This window comes from Erythrolamprus reginae, chromosome 2, assembly GCF_031021105.1.
Source record: "Erythrolamprus reginae isolate rEryReg1 chromosome 2, rEryReg1.hap1, whole genome shotgun sequence".
Taxonomy (NCBI): Eukaryota; Metazoa; Chordata; class Lepidosauria; order Squamata; family Dipsadidae; genus Erythrolamprus; species Erythrolamprus reginae.
In genome coordinates, this window is record NC_091951.1 from 167,380,236 (window position 1) to 167,404,946 (window position 24,711).

At 39.4% G+C, this 24,711-nt stretch overlaps 1 protein-coding gene across 8 annotated transcripts in view; it reads right to left on the bottom strand.

Moving 5' to 3' along the window:
- Positions 1 to 2,374: 2,374 nt before the first annotated feature.
- The window catches only part of CEP112 (centrosomal protein 112), a 346,088-nt gene continuing 323,751 nt past the window's right edge, over positions 2,375 to 24,711 (bottom strand). For 7 of the 8 annotated variants that reach the window (XM_070740313.1, XM_070740316.1, XM_070740309.1 and 4 more), the window contains 3 exons: positions 6,020 to 6,121; positions 3,802 to 3,866; positions 2,375 to 2,798 (listed from right to left, as the gene is read on the bottom strand). In XM_070740313.1, the coding sequence (XP_070596414.1) occupies positions 2,795 to 2,798; positions 3,802 to 3,866; positions 6,020 to 6,121 (171 nt within the window). In that variant the 3' untranslated portion in view covers positions 2,375 to 2,794. Of the gene's footprint in view, positions 2,799 to 3,797; positions 3,867 to 6,019; positions 6,122 to 24,711 lie in introns of those variants that run through there. The other variant, XM_070740311.1, reaches the window with a different exon arrangement.

Below are 24,711 nucleotides of genomic sequence, written 5' to 3' on the forward strand. Positions count from 1 at the left end.
TGCATCTGCATTGAGGCATGTTCACCCTTAATTCAACGTTAGAAATATTAAAAGGCAAGATATACTATAGTGAATCAAAGGAACACATTTTCTATAAAGCAGTACAGAATAGATCATTATCATTTATATTGTATGGGTACCAAAATTTTTGGCTTGCTTGGGCCACACTGAGTGAAGAGGAATTATCTTGGGCCAAATATAAAAATATATAACATAGCTTTATAATATAAAACTAAATAATGAATGTTAAAAGTTTACGATATTGTGGGGCCACATTATTAGCTGTCCAGGGCTGCAAATTGGATCCTTGATTTATAGTCATGGATGCCTAAATTGCATTTCAGCCTTTAATTTAATAGACATTAGTTGCTCAAACTGCTTAGAATTCTTAGTATGGGGTCTTGTTCTTAGTAGAGCTTTCCTTCATGTGTCGGAGTGCATGAAATGTGAATCCTTGATCCTACATTATAGGTACAGGCAGTCCTCATTTTACAACAGTTCATTTAGTGACTGTTTGAAGATACAATGGCACTGAAAAGTGACTTATGACTGCTTTCCACATGTATCACCAATGGCGGAACTTGAATAACTTAACGACCAGTTCTCTGGCTGGGAAGGTTGATCATTTGACTGGGTGGGTAACCTCATTCATCACAATCAGCTTGGCCTCCTGCCTCAAAGGCAGAAGTAGCATTCAGCTAGTTGGGGCTAATCCCACCATTGGCTGGCCCCCCTCCCTCCCATTTTTCAGGTTGATTTTTGGCCTTTTTGGGGGGGATATTTTCAGGCTGTTTTTCAAAAAAACGCCTTGAAAACAACACCAGAACCAACCTGAAAATAGCCCTCGAAATAGGTTCAAAAATGGGCAGCAGCGGGGCCAGCCAGTGGTGGGATGTGCCGGTTTGCCAAACTGCGCAGGATCTTAACTATCAGTTTTGCAGTGGGAACGGCAGCAGCCCACTTCTGCTTATGATTGTTACAGCTGCCCCATGGTCATGTGATCAAAATTCAGACGTTTGGCAACTGTAGTTAAAGTATCCTGGGGTCATGTGATCATCTTTTGCAACTTTCTAACACACAAGGCCAATGAAGAAGTCAGATTCACTTAACAATCATATTACTAACTTAACAACTGCAGGGATTCACTTAACAACTATGGCAAGAAAGATCGTAAAAGGGGGCAAAGCTTACTTAACAATTGTCTTGCTCAACAACAGAAATTTTGGGCTCAGTTGTGGTCGTAAGTGGAAGACTATCTATATGCTCATTCGATTCTGCAGTGGGAATAGTTGGAAATAACAAGAGAAACTCAGTAACTTCCACTGTACTTTCTGAAATTAGCACATGCCACAGACAGTCTTAATAAGTAAGAATATTAATAATTCTATAACTATAATTAATAAATCAGGGAGTTCCTGATGTGAAACCCTCTTCTGCCATTAACAAATGACATGACCTTAGGCAAGTTTTTCTTTATCCCCCTTCTGCAAAACAGGAGATAATAATATGTCATTCACTTTATAGGATCGTAAGAAAGACAACTAGACAAGGCGTGTGAAGTACTCTGAACATATAAGAATGCCAAATGCACTAAAATATTATAATTACTTTTTTCCCCAGAAGAACTATCCTTCAAATCTTCTTGCCAAAATACCTGGCAATCAATATTTTAATATTCGATAATTTAATATTTGTACACAGAGCTATTCCTGTAGTGAGAGACAAAAAGGTCTACCTAATTATCACATCTATATATGTTAGAGGGCTAAATAAATTCCTCCTTAGAGTCAACATCATATACTCAGAAACAGGCTGTTATTTAATATAATATTTTCTTTTATCACTCATCTAAGCATTGGATTTTAAAATTGAGTAAATTTGACCTTTTCTCTCAATGGTTTCAGAAGCCATCGTGGAAATATGCAATCATGCAACTAGTCCCTTGTAATGAAAATATTAAACTTTTTTGGAGGGGCTTGCTATTTCCTAATCACACCAGGTAATTAATGACTATGCATGACATTGGAAATAGCAAAAGTCCACTAAATGGGAATGGCATAAGGAAACAAACCATATAATTATATACTAAAGAGGGAGATCAGGAGAAAGAACTCATTGTCCACTGTGAAACAGCATTAGCTGTCATGCTATACCACATTATTGAGAAGTGACCCATTCCAGAATAAAATATATATATTCTTAGTACACATATTCAAACTGAGCAGCCAAAACAATGTGCATAATCATCAAACTTAAAAGGTGTATCCTGCCATACAAGCCACAACAAAAGAATTTTGTAAACGTTTATACTTTGCGGCAGATACCCTTTATGGTAAATAAGATGTTGAAAACAGAAATAATATTGAAACAAAAATGTACAAAAATATTTTAATAATGTAACATATGAACATGAAGCAATACCATATAGGTTTTAACATGTTTTGGACAATATAATATAATAAGGACTTGATTTTAGCATGTATTTAAAAAAATTGCATTATGAAACAAGGGACAAAAGCAATGTAAGCAAACAAAATTATGTTTTTCATAGGTAAATTAATGTATATGTAGTAAATATATCAAAAACATAGAATCTTTTTTATGATAAAATGATTTAAATGTGTAGTAACTTAAAATACTGTAATGAATAAGGGATGTACTTTTATTCCTTAATTACACAATCTAATTTTATAGAACAATCACTGATATCCCAGATTAATTCAAAAGATCCAAATCTTCAAACCTGCTGAAAGAAATCCATTTGACACTTGAATCACACCGTCACCTTCAGTAATTACCTAAAGAATAAAATATTCTCATCAATTATCCATTTATTTTGCACAACAGACTATCCTAACATCTTTTAAATTCTTTCTCACTTCTTGGAAACAATTCCCCACTACACAGATATTAAGTACTAAAATGAAAGACTTCTTGGATTAATTCAGAACAATTTTCAATTATGGTTTCAATTGGGAAACTATGGTTACCAGGAAGAAAACAACTGAAGACCAGAAAGCAGATTATGGAGTTAAGATCTGAAGTTTCATCAGAGCAGATGGCAGTACTTATGTAACATCGACTGATCCTGATCAAAACTCTTACCAGTAGTACTTAGATGAGAGACTAACAGGAAATCCTAGGGCTATAAGCTACAATGGTTTGCGCATAAAATATTCAAGTTTAAACTGGACCAGAGTTTTATACACAGATCTTACAACACAATTGAAGTGTGGCAAATGTCTCTGGAAAGGCCTACTCAGTAGACATTATCTAGCTTTAAATTAGAGTCTTGCCTTCTATCAGTTTAATTAAGTGATATTTACATATCTTATAACCCTACAGAAATGTTGCAGAAGTCAAGATTCTTCTTAATTTGCAAAAACAAAAAGAAAGCAGTGACATCACTTTGAAGTGACATAACCACTGTTTGAGTCATTCTTTTCAAAGAGTACAAAGCACCTTTGGGCTATTATTGCAACATTTGTACATATTTTTGCATAACAGGAGAACAATCTAAAAAAAGCCAAGGAGGGTAAAGATCTTGAGCTTTAAAGATACAATCTTGAAGATTATAAATTGTATCATTGAGCTTTATCTCAAAAGATGGCGACACTTCATAGCCCTGTAACCATAAATTGAGCCAATGTCTCAGCTGTGCTAAAGCAAGGCCTAGATCAGACTTGTACCCGCCAGCTGTTTGAGACCTACTAAACTGCAAAATCATAGATGCACAACTTTTTGAAGAAGCTGTGCTTACTAAAAGCAAGCTAAGGATCAGAGTAGAAGATACTAGCTTACCTTCTGGTGCGATATGTGCTCAGTTCATCTTGCAGAATTGATGCTCTTTTTCGTAAAAAGTTTACCTAGAAAACACAGCTGTTGTGACTGAAGAGCTTCTAATATATAGCAGACTTATGAATATATGTGTTTGCGGTTCCTCCGATATATTGCTTAAGCCCTGTTTATGGCCTGATAATCTAGGGATTGATGTCTCAATGTCAAATAGCCTAAATTGGGATCAAGTGCATTTTCATCTTCTGAGAATACCATCCATGTTCTATTCTATGTTCATGTGGTATTCCACATTTTTTTTGGGGGGGGGGGAATGCAATCCCTAAATTTTGTTTATAAAAAATGTGAAGATTTCAAAACTGAACACTGGCATAAGAATACTGAGTTGCTGCAATTTAAGCAGCAACATCAATCAATTGCACATGCCTTTGTGAAACACAGACATAAGATTCTACTTTTGAAAGGTGGTCCAAAACTCTGTTGGGAAAATAAAGTTAGAAGCATGCTATAAAAGTTCGTTAGCAAAGTGCTGGGATAGAAGACAAAGAACACAGTGAAAAGCCTCAAAATTGAGGAGCTGGAGGCAGCCAGCATATTTTAAATATAAGCAAAGCTTTGTTTGAGAAGTGAATGTTTCCTATTTGTTCCTTGTTACTGCTGCTCTGTTGGTGTTTTTACCTAACCAAGCCCTCTCATTCCTCTAGAACAATTCACAGCCCTGACAGGTGCAAGATTCCACTGTTCTTTCTGGCTGACGTTTTTGAAACAGGAATTTCAACAATTTTCAAAGAAGACACCTGTGCTTCAGAAGCTGTTAAGAGAACAGCCTGTAGCTGGATATTGTAGTTCATTGCACAGGCAGCTGCGAGCTATGCTTTCTATATGAGTACTCCGTTTTTAAAAGTCTGGAGTTACTTTTACTCCTTTGAAATGTTATGTATGCTAGCAGAAGCTTTGAAGACTGAAATCAAATTTCAACCTCAAATTCACTTCACTGGAAGCTTGTGATTTTACAGTTGTTAACAATGGTAAGCTTGCATGCCAGTCATAAATCACACATATTATTAACCAGTTTCCTAGATAATTCATTCTTCCCTTTTATTATTTGTAATGGCAACACTGGATGAATCTGAGTACCTGCAGGAATTCCTTCCCAAAATCAGTGGTAGTATTGACAATACCAATAACACACTTGCCATTATCAAGAGGGAACATGGTACTCATTTGCCATGGCAAATCCTTTAGAAATAGTGTTACAAGTGACAAATCCATGTGCGCCATTGTCAGATGAAAAATGAAATAACAACAATCCTTTTTGCGACTATATGAATTGGAAAAATGTAATTATCGAAGGTTTTCTAGTCTTTGATTTTAGCTGGGTTCCTATCAATGTCTTAGTAATTACAGGAAGCTACAGATGACTGGTTCTTATAGTTTTTTGTCATGCTATTATTTTACTAAATATATCTCTACTGCAAAAGACAACTTTTATTGATGATTACCTTATAAAGTGTGAATTGGTTTAACAAATACCCATTCATCCACTTGATCTTGTTCTAAAAACCTTTGGTATTAAAGGAATGTCAGGGTAGCAAAATTATTCTAAGTAACAAGTGGCTCCTAAACGTTCTTGCTTGAAGAGGACTTCAAGAAGAATCATGGTATTGGAATGTTTGCTTGTTCAACAAGAGACTAAAAAATGTAACTTCACAAACCCCAGTTTGGGACCTCACTCTTTCTCAGGTCTGAATCCCACCATTGCTGCGTGCACAGACAATAGTAAGCAGTGGTAAATTATTGTCCCTAATGCACCAATGTCTTTTTACAGAAATCATGCATGCTTGAAAAATAAAAGAAGATTATGCAAAAACTATATTTTTTTTAAAAAAAAAATGTTTATGTTTAAATATCAAATGCTAGAACACTCATCACTTAAGAGATCAAAAAGGCTAAACATCGCTTTATATTGGTGCAGAGAAAAAATACAACTCTTGTGAATGAAGGTTGGAACTAGCTGAGGGAGGAAAAAAAAAACAGAAGCAGAGATGATGAGCTATTAATTGTCAAACTCCATTTATTTATTTATTATTTAGATTTGTATGCCGCCCCTCTCCATTGCTCTTAGACCAACATGCTATGGATATTTTTGTCAGCTCTTTGAACTAGCAAATCCTAAATTACATGCTACTGTACTATTCTGACAAATGGAACATAAAGTCTTTACCTGAGATTTTAGTGAGAGAATTGTGTCTTCAAGTTCTTGTCGCAAAGACGCTGGCATTAGACCTTTCAATTTGGTTTCATATTCTTGCCGTATAGAAGTCACCTGAAACCATAGAGAGCAAGTATAGTGAAGATTAGGTGAGCCAGTTAAAGTTTTTTAGGGGAAGTCACTACTTACATGTTTGAGTTAATATCTATATGGAGAGAAATGTTGACATGCAAGAACAACTGTGATGTACTAAACCAAACTGAGTAATTCCTTGGCATTCTGTTCCGGTTATAAGGCTATCAATTCCTCAACTTTTATTATGTAAACAATGTGGGATAGTATCTGCTTGTTTTTAAACTATTAATTAATGGCCATAGGGATTCTATCACAGATGCTGCCTGTAGATATTTATAAGTGTTCTATTGAATCCTCCCCCAATTGCAACATCCAAACTGAACAGATCATTGTAGGAATAGTTTTACTTAACCTATCTTCAGCTACTTCCTGCTCCTACTCACTCTTGCCTCTTATTCAGAACTGGATCAGGGTTGTTGGGTTTTTTTTTGCAACTTCCTCCCATGTACAATGCAAAGGATGTCACAAGAACGATAAAGATAAAGCAAGTTTTCTTAAATATGCTACATACTTAAAATGTTTTGCTTCTAGATTTACATCTTGGATATGGTGAGATTTATTTCCAATGCTACAGTACAGTGATACCTTGTCTTACAAACTTAATTGGTTCCGGGATGAGGTTCTTAAGGTGAAAAGTTTGTAAGACGAAACAATGTTTCCCATAGGAATCAATGGAAAAGTGATTAATGCGTGCAAGCCCAAAATTCACCCCTTTTGCCAGCCGAAGCACCCGTTTTTGGGCTGCTGGGATTCCCCTGAGGCTCCCCTCCATGGGAAACCCCACCTCGGACTTCTGTGTTTTTGCAATGCTGCAGGGGAATTCCAGCAGGGGAATCCCAGCATCGGAAAAATGAGCACTTCGCTGGCAACGGAAGTCCAGAGGTGGGGTTTCCCAGCGAAGGGAGCATCAGTGAAATCGCAGCATCGCAAAAACACCGAAGTCCTCGAAACCCCACCTCCAGACCTCTGTGTTTTTGCGATTCTACGATTTCACTGAGGCTCCCCTCGCTGGGAAACCCCACCTCTGGACTTCTGTTGCCAGCGAAGCGCCCGTTTTTGCACTGCTGGGATACCCCTGCTGGGATTCCCCTGCAGCATCACAAAAACACGGAAGTCCGGAGATGGTGTTTCCCATGGAGGGGAGCCTCAGGGAAATCCTAGCAGCGCAAAAATGGGTGCTTCGCTGGCAACAGAAGTCTGGAGGCGGGGCATCCCAGCGGTGGCGGTGGGTTTGTAAGGTGACAATAGTTTGTAAGAAGAGGCAAAAAAATCTTAAACCCTGGGTTTGTATCTCGAAAAGTTTGTAGGATGAGGCGTTTGTAAGATGAGGTATCACTGTATTTCCATTTTGAAGCCAAATAATTAAAATAGCTAATGAGCCAAACAAGACCAACTCAACATTGTTTTTCAAAATTCCATTTTTTTTTTCAAATTTCTGGCTGCTCCTCTTCAAGTTTTATTTTCCAGACACATGAACGACAGCACAGTTGGTTCTGTCTTGTTCTCCCATTCACTGACCCAATTATGTTCTGAAGTATACCAAGCCAAACATTTTTGGAGATGCTTTTTCCTTTCATATGAAATGGCATGCAACTTCAACTTTTGTTAAGATTGCTTATGTTTATGAATGAAACTAAATTTCATTTGCAAAAGAAATCCTGGAAGCTTCCTTGCACAGAGGGTGCAAGGAAGGTGAAGAGAATACTAAACTAAATACTAAAATACGAATACTTTTTACTGGAAAAAGCAACAGAAAGCTACATTCCTCCTTACCCTCCCCCATCCCACCATGGTTGGCTTCTCTTGACCAATTATGCATTGTGGATAAGCAAAATCTGAACTTCAAGCATACCTGTTCCTATAGAAGACAAAAAGAAAGGTACGGGTCATATGGTATCACTCTGTTTAGTAAAAATGGGAGCAAGCACTATACGAGCTAAATAATTTAACCATACAAACTAGTGGTGAAATCTATTGCCCTTCCCTACCGGTTAGGAAGTGTGTGCTTTGAAGGCATCCACTTTTTCACCCTCTGTGCATGTGCTTTGCGTATGGGGTTAAAAAAATGGCAACATCCGGGTGGGTAGATGGAGCTTTGCGCTGCCGCATCTACCGGTTCCCTGAATCTTGGGTAGAACACTTAGTGAACACTTGAATTATAACGGCAATGAAAAAAGTCACTTATGACCATTTTTTAGACTTATGACTTATTATTATTACAACATCCTCATGTCATGTAATTTACATTCATATACTTGACAATTGACTCACATTTATGACAGCTATTGTGTCCCAGGATCATGTGATCCCCCTTTTCAACCTTCTAACAAGCAAAGTCCAGGGGGTAACCAGATTCATTGAACAACAGTGCTATTAACAATGGCAATGATTCACTTAACAATTGTGGCAGAAAAGTAAAATGGGGCAAAACTCACTTAACAAATTTCTCATTCAGCAACATAAATTTTGAACTCAATTGTGGTTGTAAGTCGAGGACTTCCTGTTATGTTTTGACAGCACTGTATTCTTCAGTACCAAACCAACCCCTACTTAATTCCAATGTCCATGTAAACTGACAAAAATATCTAACCCCAAATTTGATTTCCAAAAGTTGTATAGAATAGATGGTGCTACCAAACATGCTTTCTCTATTTTATCCTTCAAATTCCATATTCCGCTGATATTTATTCTCTTATCTTTCCTGTACTTTTAGAGGTCTAAGTTCTCGAGCAAAAATACAATTGTGATTGAAGCCCTAGAAAAATACCTAAAGGACTTCTTTAAAATTGAATTTATCCAACCTGAACACCCTGATTTTACAAAAAATACCCCACCCTGCATAGAAACTTTTGTATTTTTAGATCCTACCTTAAAAATTAATTACTAAGAAATAAAAATCCTTAGGTTTCGGTTACTTGAATTGTTACGTTTCCAGCAGTCTGAAACTCTGAATCCAAGCCCATAAATATAATATATTTATTATTATTAAATAGCAAGATCTGTCTATCCCAAAACCTTGGGAAGATCTTGATAGGTGGATAAAAATGCATCTGGTTGATTGTGCGATCACCAAAATAACAAAAAACTACTTGGTTTGATATAAGGAAAAATTACTAATATATTTTTGTTAATAAGGAATTCATATTTCAGGATAGATATAGCTAAAGTTTTATCATTGTTACAATTATCTTTGGAATAGTCTTTTCAATTCTTTCCCCTCACCAAATTTAATAACAGCCAAACTTTTATCCTTCTTTTATTACTGTTTCAGAAAAGGAGTTTTTAAATTAATGTAGATTGTAGTGATTCACAGAGCTTTATTCTCTTAGCTACAATATCTTTCCAATTTATACAATCAAAAATGAGCAGTCTTAATTATGTGTTACAAAATTATAAACTCGAACTACCACATGCTTTCATATCAGTCCTCTGATTAATAGCCATCTGTGAAATTCCTGTATTTGAAAGAATGTGGTCTGAATGCACATCTCATTGCTAGTTAGATTAAGTACTAAAGAAGAATATTTCTGGTTTCAGACTTAGGAAATTAAGCATCCTGTTTCTTACAGTAGCCATCCTGAATCCATAGGAAGCATAAAAAGGACAAAAGCATGATCACTCAAATTCAACAGATAACTTGTTGTACAAAAAGGGAAGATATTCATTTAATTTGCATTTTAAAGCCAAACAGTCCTTTTGTGAAGGTGCAGAAAGGATAATTGTCCTAATGCATCCTTTGTGCTGGAAAATGGGAATTTACCCTCAAGCAAGGTAGATCCCTTCTGCAATACAGTGATTTCCTGATACTTTTGACCAACCACCATTAATCCCAACTGTCAGGGCCACAAACAAGGAACTGGAGAACACATGCCTGTGGATCTGTATTTTCCACGTATAATTACCTCCTTTCGGATCAAGATGAAATGAAAACTTGCCTTTTGATTAATAATTCCTATGCACGACATGCAGAAAACTGTTTCTACACATTGTCTTTGTTTAAATTATTCTTTGGCTGGGTGAAGGAAGCCTGTAAGGAAGCCATTTAGTCTTCTCTTTCCTTTGGCCAGGATGGTCCAGGAGCCCTTGGTTGTCTTCATTCAGTCTTGCCTTGATGGAAATATCCATGTACATTTTTTGATAGCAGTGCAGAGATTGTTTGCTATTGTCTTTCCAGAGATCCCCCCCCCCCCCCAAAAAAAAAAAATCTTCATGGTTTAGGTGATAACCTTACATTCCTGGAAATCTCTCATCTAAGTACTCACCAGAAGGAGCCCTATTCAGCTTCCTAGTACAGACAAAGCCATCCAGGTGCTGCCACCTACTGAGTCAAGGCAATATGAAGTTCCTCTGAAATGGGGCTGAGCAAATATTCCTTAATTACTGTGCTATGCTAGCATGTTGTATTTTGAAGAACTACCGGTATGCCTATTTTTTAGGAAAAAAATCAAAGGATACATATAATACTAAAATCTTCCATAAAGTATGTCCCCTTTTCCGTAAGCTATTTGTTTATTTAGCTCATCTATTAAAAAGGACACCACTTTTTTGGAAAAGAAAAGCCACTGATATAATAACAAATACAATCTACCTATGAAAACAGCCACATTCAATCTCCATTTACTGACAAGGAAAATCACCTTTTATCAGCTTGATAAAAATACTGATTTCAAGAGCTGGGAATCCATAAAACTGAAGGTGAAATAGAATAAGAGTATTACTGCGTTATGATGAATAGGAGCTGTATAATTAAGTATACATAAATGTTGCAAACTTAAAAAGGGAGAAACTGTTTGATCTGATAATTATTCTTTCTACTCTCACACATAGCAATATAGATGCGTTCAGTGAAATTATTTTGATTGTAGATATAAATTGTAACAGTAATTTCACACAAACTACAATTAGCATTTTTCACAGAATGAGGCACTGTTTAGGTAGCTTGAAGTACCTACTTCGCTTAGACTTAACACAGTTATTCATGCAAGCCATTCATTTAAATGAAGCATAAAATTTCATAATATAAAGAATGGAATATATTGCTATTGTTGTGTATTGCCAAAATTGTGTCTAATGAGACGTGTAGCTATTTACACTTGATTAACCACGTAATACAAATAATTGGGTGGAGGAACCAAAGTAGGAACAAAATGTAAAATACACTTTTAAAAAAAAAAATCTATTACAGTATTTTTTTTTTTAAGATAGAGGATACTCATGCTGAAGTGTTTTTTTGATGTGTTTAAGAGCAGCCTTGAAATAGCCACACTGTATTTGCTTTCCTTCCACCTCTGCTGATATTAAATAAATAGGATGACTTGAGTCACAGTGTTCAACTGAATGAGTTCAGTGCCAGCAGCTGCGCCCAGTTCTTTTGCCAGCTAGATGAAGACACACTATATTCTGCATTGAACAGTAATTTGGCAATTCACTTCAAAGAGAAAATGAAACTTTGGAAGTTTGTTTAGCAGCTTGTTTGAGGTAGACAAGGCAAAACAAACACTTTTTTAAAGCAAAAGCTTCTCTTTTCTTTTATTCCTTTCATTAACAGGAGATATATCCTGTTCACAGGGAACTATTATCAAATTTGTGAATGTCATTTGGAAAACTTCCAAGCACAGGTTCTCTTTACATTTCATGAAATTTCCAGACAAAGTCAGTTACTATACAGCAATAAAGGAATCGCTATCCAAATGGTTATACTACACATACTACATCCAAATCATGTAGAGAAGGGTTTGCACTAATCGTTCCTCATAAGAAAATTTCCCACTAAAACTAAAAAAATAAAAGAATAAAATTGGAAGACCTAACTTACTATTCCCTCCATGGAATTAATTTTATTTATTTATTTATTAGATTTGTATGGCGCCCCTCTCCATAGACTCGTGGCGGCTAACAACAATAATGAAACAACACATAACAAATCTAATATTTAAAATAATTAAAAGACCCTTATTTAAAAAACCGAACATACAAACATACCATGCATAAATTGTATAGGCCTAGGGGGAAGGGAATATCTCAATTCCCCCATGTCTGATGACAGAGGTGGGTTTTAGGAAGCTTACGAAAGGCGAGGAGGGTTGGGGCAGTTCTGATCTCTGGGGGGAGTTGGTTCCAGAGGGTCGGGGCCACCATAGAGAAGGCTCTTCCCCTGGGTCCCGCCAAACGACATTGTTTAGTCGACGGGACCCGGAGAAGGCCAACTCTGTGGGACCTAACTGGCGGTCCCGGAGATATTCTGGTCCGAAGCCATAAAGGGCTTTATAGGTCATAACAAACACTTTAAATTGTGACCGGAAACTGATCGGCAAGCAATGGAGACTGCGGAGTGTTGGTGTAACATGGGCATACTTAGGGAAGCCCATGATTGCTCTCACAGCTGCATTGTGTTTCTACAGTTAAATTTTTTTTTTGAAAGTATGGTACATTACACTAGTAACTGTCCCCTTGCTTGGAAAAGGATAGAGCCATATTTTTCTGAAGGTTTGAAGGCTTATGAGACATTAGGCAATACTATATATTAACATATAAAGACCATATTTGAGATTAGTAAACAGCCAGGTGACAATGTAAGCATAAAATTTCATATATTTCAAGCCTAAAACAAATATACCCCTTCTAAAGATTAAAACTGTAAGACCCTTGCTGACTCCTATAGATTTTAAACTGTATGCTTTTTTAATCTCTTAAACATATAAAACTTACTTCTTTTCCAAATAGTGTTTATTGATAGCTATTTGATAAAAAATATTAGGTAAAGCATTTCTATATCCTGGTATATTTTTACCACATGGACTGCAAACCAAGAGACTAAAAATTCATTTTACTTGAAAACAAAATAACGTTGTGATTTATAGCTTATCTGTAAAATCCACATAATTTATGTTATAAAATTATAGATCTATCTGAGATACCAATTAACTTCCTCAAATAGGAGAAAAAGTCATGCCAAATGTAGCATTTTGCATAGCACAATAAAATTATAAATACAGAGCTGGAATAAGCAGGCAATTCTGTTAAAACAATAATGAAGTATATACCGTATTTTTCAGAGTAAAAGATGCACCTTTCCCCCCTCCTAAAAGAGGGGGGAAATGTCGGTGCATCTTATACACCGAATACAGCCATTTTTGGCCTCCCGAAGCCCAGCTCCCACATTCCATTTTTGTGAAAAATGGGCCCATTTTGGGATAAAGAGAGGGTTTGGGAAGCCTGGAGCTGGGAAAGGCAAAAACACCCCTGGTTTTGCAAAAAAAATGGGCAAAACCAGGCTGTTTTTCACAAAAATGGGGCCATTTTGTCTTCCCCCAGGCCCCAGTAGCTCTCTGAAGGCCTCCCAAACCCTCTGCCAACCCCATTTTTGCAAAAAACCTATGAAAAATGGGTGTGCATGGTAAATGTACATGAGTTTAATGGCTTATCAGTTAAAAAGACACTGAATTGGTCAGCTAGAAAGCTGACAGCCCAGGTTCAAGACCCAAATGCTGCGCAAGGAGTGAGCTACTGCTACCAGCTCCTGCCCATCTAGTAGTTTGAAATAATGCAAATGTAAATAGAAAGATAGGTACCACTTTGATTAGAAGGTAATGCTTTGGGGTACGGTCATGTTGGTCACACCATAGAAGTGTCTTCTGACAATGCTGGCTCCCTCAGCTAACAAAAAGCTCTGCTGCCAAAAATTGGGCACAATTTTACCTCTACATGCAGCTATCTTTGAAGAAAATTCATAAAATACAGTTGGTGGACAATGCAATTGCTTGCTTGTTGACTACCACTATTGCTATCACCTTATTACACCTATCTATGCAGTTCAAAGCACTAAATTTGATTGATAAACACTATATGGTTTGGCACAAGATGAGTCCAAAACCATCTACTCAAAGAGTTGTACAAGGTCAGCCAAGGGGTTACTTCTGGGGGCCTGATTTACAGAAAGTAAGAAAGCTTGAGACTGACAAAGCACTGTTCCTCAATTATAGGGCTTATGTTTTGGAATACTCTCCAAAACTAGATTGCCTCCTATAGTAAGTGATGTTTTATTGTGTTTTATCTTTGTGTAAGATGCTGAGTCAGAATAATTTGACAGCATACACATTTTAACAAGGTCAAAAAATAATTTAAGAATTAGGTAGTATAATTCTCTGAGGAGTGTGACTACTTATAATGTAGGTGGGCAGAATTGTGGCTGAAGTGTCCTTTTTATTAAAAGAAGACCACCAACCAAAACCAAATGAGGCTGTCTCTCAAATAGTTAACTACAAAAAAGGACCAATGGACACTAGGCACATCTATGATCTATCTATCTATCTATCTATCTATCTATCTATCTATCTATCTATCTATCTATCTATCTATCTATCTATCTATCTGTCTGTCTCTCTGACTGTTTGTTTGTCTGTCTGTCTATCTATCTGTCTGTGTCTGTCTGTCTGTCTATCATCTACCTACAGTACCTACTATCTCTAAAAACCTGGGTGTTTTCTGAAGTGGCATGGTCACATTGCATTCAGTGTAATTTTTCTGAATATATCTATAGTCTCTAGGGAAAAAAAAAATCACTGTCTGTTTTCTGTTTTCATTCTAAACATGGATCACCCACCTGGAAAATCCCTTGTTTATGGTTAAACACTTAATAGTTTTATATAAAATCATAACTGCCAAAGAGAAGCAGCAAAGCAAACCTTAGGAAATAACAAACTATATACAGCAGACTTTATGGAATTACGTGAGTTGGACAGAAATAAAAGTCTTTACTCAACATGGCAATACTGTGGTCAGAAAATACTTGTCGCTGGATGAGGCAGCCAGCCTAAAGGATCATCCATTCCTCCCCTAGGATTCTGCTTATGAACTAAAAATCCTTCTGCTAAAGGAAAGCAACTGAGCATTAGAGCAAATTATCAAGAATAGATCTATTATACTGCTTTTAAAATGGCAGTAGACCTGAAATAAATGGGAAACTAATTTGAGATTTGATAATAATTGCATTTTTATTTCCTTTAATAATACACTAACCGTAAGCTGGGGCAGCAGCTGACATTTTGGAGAGAAAAGAAGATATGGTTTTCATATAAATAATGAAAGTGGCAACACAAATTTTATACCAACAATATGACTTTTGATCCTACAATCAGATTTTGAAGATTAAAAGAGCAAAATTGTGAAACTCGTTTGAAATTCAGACAGAGTGAAAGTGGCTTTGATTTGCTTAGGAATTGATATGCTGACAAAACATAATGAATCTGCAGAGAAAAAAATAAATGTTTCTTGTCCTGAAACCACAGAGATGATTAAGTACAACATGTTGCTTCCTCACATCATTTATATTGCTAAGAAATGCTAAAAAAAATTGCTAAAAATCATCTTAGCTAAATCACTTTCATGACCTGTCAACTGGTAGCTGGCTTGTGGTATCCTTGTGCTCAAGAGATCCTCTGCTATAAAATTTCTATTATACAGTGAAATGTTTGAAGCCCATGACTCTCAGTTCATTCTTCTTTCCAAATATAATACAGTGATACCTCGTCTTACAAACGCCTCGTCATACAAACTATTCGAGATACAAACCCGGGGTTTAAGATTTTTTTGCCTCTTCTTACAAACTATTTTCACCTTACAAACCCACTGCCGCCGCTGGAATGCCCCGCCTCCGGACTTCCATTGCCAGCGAAGCGCCTGTTTTTGCACTGCTGGGATTCCTTGAGGCTCCCCTCCATGGGAAACCCCACCTCCAGACTTCCGTGTTTTTGTGATGCTGCAGGGGAATCCCAGCAGTGCAAAAACAGGCACTTCGCTGGCAACAGAAGTCCGGAGGTGGGGTTTCCCAGCGAGGGGAGCCTCAGTAAAATCGCAAAAACACAGAGGTCCGGAGGTGCGGTTTCGAGGACTTTGGTGTTTTTGCGATGCTACGATTTCACTGATGCTCCCTTTGCTGGGAAACCCCACCTCCGGACTTCCATTGCCAGTGAAGCGCTCGTTTTTGCGATGCTGGGATTCCCCTGCTGGGATTTCCCTGCAGCATCGCAAAAACACAGAAGTCCAGAGGTGGGGTTTCCCATGGAGGGGAGCCTCAGGAGAATCCCAGCAGTGCAAAAACGGGCGCTTCGGCTGGCAAAACGGGTGAATTTTGGGCTTGCATTGATTTTCCATTGATTCCTATGGGAAACAATGTTTCGTCTCACAAACGTTTCATCTTAAGAACCTCATCCCGGAACCAATTAAGTTTGTAAGACAAGGTATCACTGTATAGGCTTGTACTGTTTCCCTTCCCCAGGCAACTCTCATGAGTCTCTGGTGGAGCCTCCTCCTCCTGCATCGAATTGCCTACCATTTTGTTGGGGAATGGCGGGGGAAGTAAGTTATAGACTACAAGGAAAACCTCACCTCAGGTCCTCATTCCAGTGGTACCCCCACAATCTCCTCCCTCCAGGGAAGGAAAGAGCTTACCCATCACCAGCAACCCCCAGAGGATCTACCTTGCCTGTAGGCATTTGAGTTGCTGCCTTATTCCTCTCTCACTAGCTACCACTGTTGAAATATTTCAAATATAGGCCTTAGTTCCAATGCACCCAATGTCTGTATGGCCATCAAGTCTTGCCACCAGACAATTGGGCCCAGCGTATATTGGGAGGCTGGAAAGAGGGTGGGGATATGCTCTTCCAATCTTCCATTTGCCATGAAACGTATGGGTTTCTGAAAAGTGTAGACAGGAGGTACTGAAAGGCCACAATTTTGCCAAATTTCAACTCCACAAGCATGGGTCCTAGATTTTGGAAGCATTCTTTAATTTAACCTATTTGAGGTTTGTTGATTCAAAAATCATTGCTTTGTGATGCACTGTTTGCCCAATTGAGGGTTACGAAATAAAATATTTTTTAACAACTTAGCATAGGATAGAGAAACCGAGGATAAAGAGTAGCATAGGATAGAGAAGCCTAGGCCATTGGAAAGATAAAGAAAACATGAAATGTCCATTTGGGGAGTTGATATCACACACTGTACAAAAGAACAGAATCAATAACTTCACAATTTTGCATTCTACATTATAAAGAATGAAGTAAGCACAATATAAAGACAATGTACAATTTATCTTTCTCACAGCTTATGCAAATTTGAAAGTTATCTAAATATGGATAGAGTATGTCACAGAGACATAATTTGTTTCATAAGGAAGTAACGAAATAAGTTGTGGGAAAAGTATTTTGAATACATTTCCAGAAAAGATTTTGTGGAAACATCCTTTCTGAAAGAATTAAGTGTTAATTGATATGCAGCTCCAGTATGGATTGACACCCATGTCTCAACCTGAATTCTTTCACCATGTCATAACAGATTATGAGAATACTCAACATTAAACTTAAAGGGAAAATCCCAAACTGTTAAAAAATGTTGGTCTTCATAGATGTATTGGTTTATACTGTATATTAACCGGAATATTTTATGATAGTTGAATGGGCTACAGTATGGGAAGCAATCTTGTTTGGCCTATAAGCAACTTCAGAGAGCGAATGTATCACAAATATCTATGAAATTCATTGGTTAAACCAGTTGCTACTAATATTGATATTTTGCTGTTTGTATAATTAATCCATTCTTTTATCCATGACATATTTGTTTGATAATATAGTAAAAACAAGTCTACTTCTTTTTTAAAGGTTTTTCCTGGGAATAAGATTGTATATTACATATTATAATATAACTCTGTTGATTATTGTTTCCCAATCTTGCACGTTTTGAAATAGGAATTAGTACAATTTCAAATTAAAAAGTTCATTTTAGATAATATATTAATTTTATTGTTGCAAAAACTCCCAGCTAAGAAAGTATTAACATTTTCCTGCTTTCAGGATCTTGTTTTATTTCTTTCCATATTTTTTATAACTTGTTTTGAAAGATATCTTTATTATATCCTGTCAAATTCACTAGGTCTTTTGTTACCTCACAGCTAGTCTCTTCCTTCACCAAGCTTTCTTCTTTAGAAGTTATTATCTTTGCTTCCTTTTCATTGACTCTGTATTGAGAAAAGTGGCCAACTTTTTAAAATTCTTGTCAGCAACTGTCTTGCAGAGCTTAGTGATTGCATAATTGTTAGTACTACATAATCTGCACACCATTTCATTTTTTATTCCTCTCCTTGAATTTTGATCCAACTTATTTGTCCTTTCAGATCTTGTCTGCCAGAACTTCTAGAAAAAATATACGCAATACAGGAGACTTCCTTGTCATCTGCCTTCCTTCACTTGATCTTTGCTGTTGATGTATGCTCTCCACTCAAGTTTTGAATTCTTCTCCTGAGTTCATTTTGTCAAGGACGTCTAGTAAAAATCCAATCCAAATTGTCAAAGGCTTTCTCCACATCTAAGGATTTTACTGTCACCTCCCTTTTCTTGTTATTAATGTATTCTAATGCAGTTATTATTAACTTGATGTTGTCATTAATCTTCCTCTTTGAAATGTAGCCTGTTTGATCTACACATGTGATTTTGGAAATGCAGTTTGTCTGCGTTGAACTAATGTTGTGGCACACATTTTATCACCAACATTTGATATAGGAATTGGTGGTAAAAGGGAAGAAGGAAGAGAGATGTGAGAAATGCTTTTGCAATGGAACTTTTAAAATAAAACAAAAGCAGTAATACAAGAAACTGACTGTAGAATTACAATTAGCACACTGTACAGAATGAGTTTTACTACTGGTACTTATCAAGACGGGAAAAAAATAAAAAAATAATGTTGAGATAGAGGGAGAAGAGGCAAGGGAGATGGAAGGAAGAAGAATCTGATTTGGATATAATAAATAGGTTTGATTAAAAACTAACAGCACAAATGAAACAGCTGAATGAAAAGTTCCAAGATACATAGGATCAGGTTCTGCACATGATGGAAGGAATGAAAGCAAATTTAAAAACAGTTGAGATTATCAATGCTCAGGTTAATACACAATCTAAAATTCAGAGGTACCTGAAGATTCCGAAAAGGTAGAACTTGAAGTCCATTTAAAAATGGCTATTTAAAAATAGATGGCGGATTTCCAGATATTTTTAAACATAAACTCCACCTTTGCACAAAAGAAAAAAGTGCCTCCAGATATGCTTGTCAGATTTCTTACAAATGAGAACAAGAAATGCTATTTTAAAGTTGCAGACTGAGCAACCTTTGATTATAGAAGGAAAACGTATTCAAATATTTCAAGACCTCTTCCCCAGTATGCTAAGAAAAAGGAAAAAAATTCACATTTCTTACAGGAAACAAAATGAATAATCATAAAGACAACTACAGAGGCTTCCTGCCTACATGAAAGAGTAACTGCTCAGGATTCTGCAGACAAAGAACTTTCTGGCACAGGAAAATACACTTGGGATGAAGAAGAGGGAAATTAGCTAGGGCAGCAGCATTAAATTAGAATTGAAATGGGCAAAACAACATTAACTTCTTTTAGAGAAAATAGACTAAATTCCCAGTTTTTAAAACAAATTATTGAGAACATAAATAATAAAGCCAATTTTGCGCAAAAATTAAGAAACAGCGGAGAAGGTGGAAAGGAGGAAAGTGGATGGTGTTGAAAGAACGTGTTGAAAGAACGTGGAACGTGGAGTGTGGGGGCACTGAACCGACACCCCCCCCCCCGACCTGGTGAGTGAGAGTGACCAGCGTCGAGGCAGAGAGAGAGCAGGGGAAATGGAGGTGACGAAGAGCGACCTGTTCCAGTGGAGGAAAATTGCTGGCGGGGTATTTTTGGAATAACGACCCCCCCCCCTTCCTGTATGGCACCAGCAGGTGTGAGCTGCTGGTGCCAAGGGAGGAGTAGGTGGGAAAGACTGTGGAGACGGGCTTGCTGGACGATGAACCATGGAGGAGAGTGAGAAGGATGGGACTGGTTGCCTGGGACTGGTTGACTGGTTGCCTGGGACCAATATGGCCAATTGGCCATGGACATTGCTTATACTAACTTTGCAAATGACTATCTTGTTTGTCCCTCCCCTCCCCCCCCCCCCCCGGTTTCTATGCACGTCTATGCACTTTACAGAAGATCTATGCCCCCTAGCGGACCGGCTGGAAAAAACAACAGCAGTTTTTAAGACTTTTTTAAAGATCTAAGTTATATTGAAGACCTATAAAGACACTACACCTGGGCCGATTGATTAACCGACGATTAGCTAATAATTAATATTAAGAACTGATTTATACCATTTTTAACATTTTATACCATTTTATTCATTATTAATCTTGTGAACTTTTTTATTCTATTTATATGTATTATACTGTGCTATATTCTATCAGCATTTTTATCTATTATTAATTTAATCCTCTTTTAATATTGGGGGGGTTTCTAATTAATGGATGACTGGAGTAGATTCAATGTTGTATATGGAATGAATGAGTATGAGTGTGATGGTTGGGGTGGGTGGGAATATGGCATGGATGGGATGAGTGACAGTAGTATGAGTGACAGAATTGGCCCACCCGACGCTCGGGAGGCAGGGGAGGAAGGGGCACTGATCTCTGGGGTGGTAGAGGGCCGGAATATCCCTGTGTTGCTGGGGAGAGGCAGATATGGCGGGGGTCACAGAGTTAGCCGTTCCAGGGGAACGAGAGACCGTTGCTTAATAACGGTCCCTTGTTCCAACTCTGTGAGCCCAATCTTGGGTACTGGTGATGAGTGTAACTCTGGCCCTGGACTCAGGTTGCTGCTACTTAATGCCAGGTCGGTGGTAAATAAAGCTCTCCTTATCCGGGATTTGATCCTGGATGAGGAGGCCGACCTGGCATGTATCACTGAAACCTGGCTGGGCCCGGAGGGAGGTGTTCCTCTCTCCGAAATTTGCCCAGCTGGGTTTCAGATATGGCATCAACCTCGACCCCAGGGAAGGGGGGGAGGAGTGGCTATTATAGCCAGGGAGAGCCTTTGCCTGCGTGGACTCATTGCTCCGGAAATTGCGGGTTGCGAGTCACTCTTGATGAGGTTGGACTTAGGGGTTCAGGTGGGCTTATTTCTCACGTACCTGCCTCCCAGCTGCGTGTCAAAAGCCCTGCCTGTGCTACTCGAGGAGGTAGCCGGGTTGGCGGTGGAGTTCCCCAGACTTATTGTCTTGGGGGACTTCAACCTGCCGTCACTCGGCGAAACCTCGGGGTTGGCACAGGAGTTCATGGCCACCATGACAGCCATGGACCTGACTCAAGTAGTACGGGGTCCAACTCATGAGGGGGGGCACGCACCTGACATGGTATTCCTTTCCGAGCAATTGAGTAATGGTCTGAGACTAAGGGGCTTAGAAGCAGTGCCTTTGTCATGGTCAGACCATTTTCTACTACGGCTTAACTTCCTGGCTCCAATCCTTCCCCGCAGGGAGGCGGAACCAATGAAGATGTTCCGCCCCAGACGCCTAATGGATCCAGAGGGTTTCCAGACGGCGCTTGGGGTTATTCCAGAGGCACTCATCCACAGTTCGGCAGAGTCTCTTGCGGAGGCCTGGAATACGGCTGCTGCGGAGGCTCTTGACCGGATTGCGCCTTTGCGACCTCTCCGTGGCGCTAGACCCCGTAGAGCCCCATGGTTCAACGAGGAGCTCCGGGAGTTGAAACGCCAAAAGAGACGTCTAGAGAAGCGATGGAGGAAGAGTAGGTCTGAATCTGATCGAACACTTGTAAGAGCTTTTATTAAGACTTACAAAGTGGCGCTCAAGGCGGCAAGATGCGCGTACCATGCCGCCTTGATTGCATCAGCGGAATCCTGCCCGGCCGCTCTGTTTAGGGTGACCCGCTCCCTTCTTAATCAGGGGGGAGTTGGGGAGCCCTTGCAGAGTAGTGCCGAGAAGTTTAACACGTTTTTCGCTGATAAAGTCGCTCAGATCCGGGCCGACCTCGACTCCAATTGTAAAACAGAGTCGACTGACAACGAGTCAGTCGAGGTGACTGGGGCACGTACTTGTCCACCTGTCTGGGAAGAGTTTGATCTGGTGACACCTGATGAAGTGGACAAGGCCATTGGAGCTGTGAGTTCTGCCACCTGTTTACTGGATCCGTGTCCCTCCTGGTTGGTTTCGGCCAGCAGGGAGGTGACACGGAGCTGGGCCCAGGAGATTACCAACGCTTCCTTGGGGAGGGGAGTTTTTCCATCACTCTATAAAGAAGCGCTTGTGCGCCCCCTCCTCAAGAAGCCTTCCCTGGACCCAGCAGTACTTAACAACTATCGTCCAGTCTCCAACCTTCCCTTCATGGGGAAGGTTGTCGAGAAGGTGGTGGCACTCCAGCTCCAGCGGTCCTTGGAAGAAGCCGATTATCTAGGTCCCCAGCAGTCGGGCTTCAGGCCCGGTTACAGCACGGAAACCGCTTTGGTCGCGTTGATGGATGATCTCTGGCGGGCCCGGGACAGGGGTTTATCCTCTGTCCTGGTGCTCCTCGACCTCTCAGCGGCTTTCGATACCATCGACCATGGTATCCTTCTGCACCGGTTGGAGGGGTTGGGGGTGGGAGGCACTGTGCTTCAGTGGTTCTCCTCCTACCTCTCTGGCCGGTCGCAGTCGGTGTTAGTGGGGGGTCAGAGGTCGACTCCGAGGTCTCTCCCTTGTGGGGTGCCTCAGGGGTCGGTCCTCTTCCCCTTGCTATTTAACATCTACATGAAACCGCTGGGTGAGATCATCCAAGGACATGGGGTGAGGTATCATCAATATGCCGATGATACCCAGCTTTACATCTCCACCCCATGCCCAGTCAACGAAGCGGCGGAAGTGATGTGCCGGTGCCTGGAGGCTGTTGGGGCCTGGATGGGTGTCAACAGACTCAAACTCAACCCGGATAAGACGGAGTGGCTGTGGGTTTTGCCTCCCAAGGACAATCCCATCTGTCCGTCCATTACCCTGGGGGGGGAATCATTGACCCCCTCAGAGAGGGTCCGCAACTTGGGCGTCCTCCTCGATCCACAGCTGACATTAGAGAACCATCTTTCGGCTGTGGCGAGGGGGGCGTTTGCCCAGGTTCGCCTGGTGCACCAGTTGCGGCCCTATTTGGACCGGGACTCATTGCTCACAGTCACTCATGCCCTCATCACCTCGAGATTCGACTACTGTAATGCTCTCTACATGGGGCTACCTTTGAAAAGTGTTCGGAAACTTCAGATCGTGCAGAATGCAGCTGCGAGAGCAGTCATGGGCTTACCCAGGTATGCCCATGTTTCACCATCACTCCGCAGTCTGCATTGGTTGCCGATCAGTTTCCGGTCACAATTCAAAGTGTTGGTTATGACCTTTAAAGCCCTTCATGGCACTGGACCAGAATATCTCCGAGACCGCCTTCTGCCGCACGAATCCCAGCGACCGATTAGGTCCCACAGAGTGGGCCTCCTCCGGGTCCCGTCAACTAAACAATGCCGGTTGGCGGGCCCCAGGGGGAGAGCCTTCTCTGTGGCGGCACCGGCCCTCTGGAACCAACTCCCCCCGGAGATCAGAACTGCCCCTACTCTTCCTGCCTTCCGTAAACTCCTTAAAACCCACCTTTGCCGTCGGGCATGGGGAAACTAACATCTCCCCCTGGGCACGTTGAAGTTATATATGGTATGCCTGTATGTGTGTATGTTAGTATTGGGGATTTTCTTAAACTTATAATATTTTAATTAATTAGATTGTATTGGATTGTTTTTCACTTGTTGTGAGCCGCCCCGAGTCTTCGGAGAGGGGCGGCATACAAATCCAAATAATAAATAAAATAATAAATAAATAATAAATTTGATTTTAGACACATCACCTCAAGTGGGAGGGAGAAAGGAGGAAAACTTTCAAGAATTTTGCTTTTAGTACAGTATATGCATACATTGACTTTGACAATAGTTGGAGACTAAAAAAGTCCAGGACTAAGAGACTAAACCTTTTTCTAGCAAGATTATTATTTCTGGTACTGAAGAATTGACATGCGTTGGTTTTGAAGGTTTTTACATCAATTATTGAGGAAGATATATGGATTACAATCCAGTTTCAATATCACAGTTCCAGGAGGGGGTGAATGCCCGGCTGTTCTGTTTGGGTCTGTGAGACCTGAAATCAAAGTTTGAGACCCTGTAAACATTTTTTCCCTGCATCATTTCAGGGGTTCTCTCTATGAGGATTTGGGGGGGGGGGGGCTTTTTTCTTGCTGAAAAAAAAGTCCCTAAAGTTCTGTTCCCAGGTCACCCTGACCGGACCGAAAATTCTTCATTTGAAGTGCTTATGTTTGGTCAATTTGAAAACTTTTTTCACTTGGAAAGTAGTCTGAACATTTCTGCACATAATGATATGAAAATGCTTATTGGTTTATTTTGATCATAAAAGGCAGCCCCCCCTTTTTTGTGAACTTTTTTTCAATTTATAGATAGTTTAGCCTGCAAAATGCGTTCAATTTTACTAACGTTGGTGTGGGATTGGTAGTTTGAACATTTCTGAACATAAGAAAAATATAAATGAACTGAACAAAATGATGCTTATTGGTTTTTTAAAATCAGAAATAAGGCCTCCCCCCCCCCAGCTGCTTGCCACCATTTTCACTTTAAATTTTTTTAAGGCTCCAAATCCGAAATATTTTTAATATCTTAGACATTG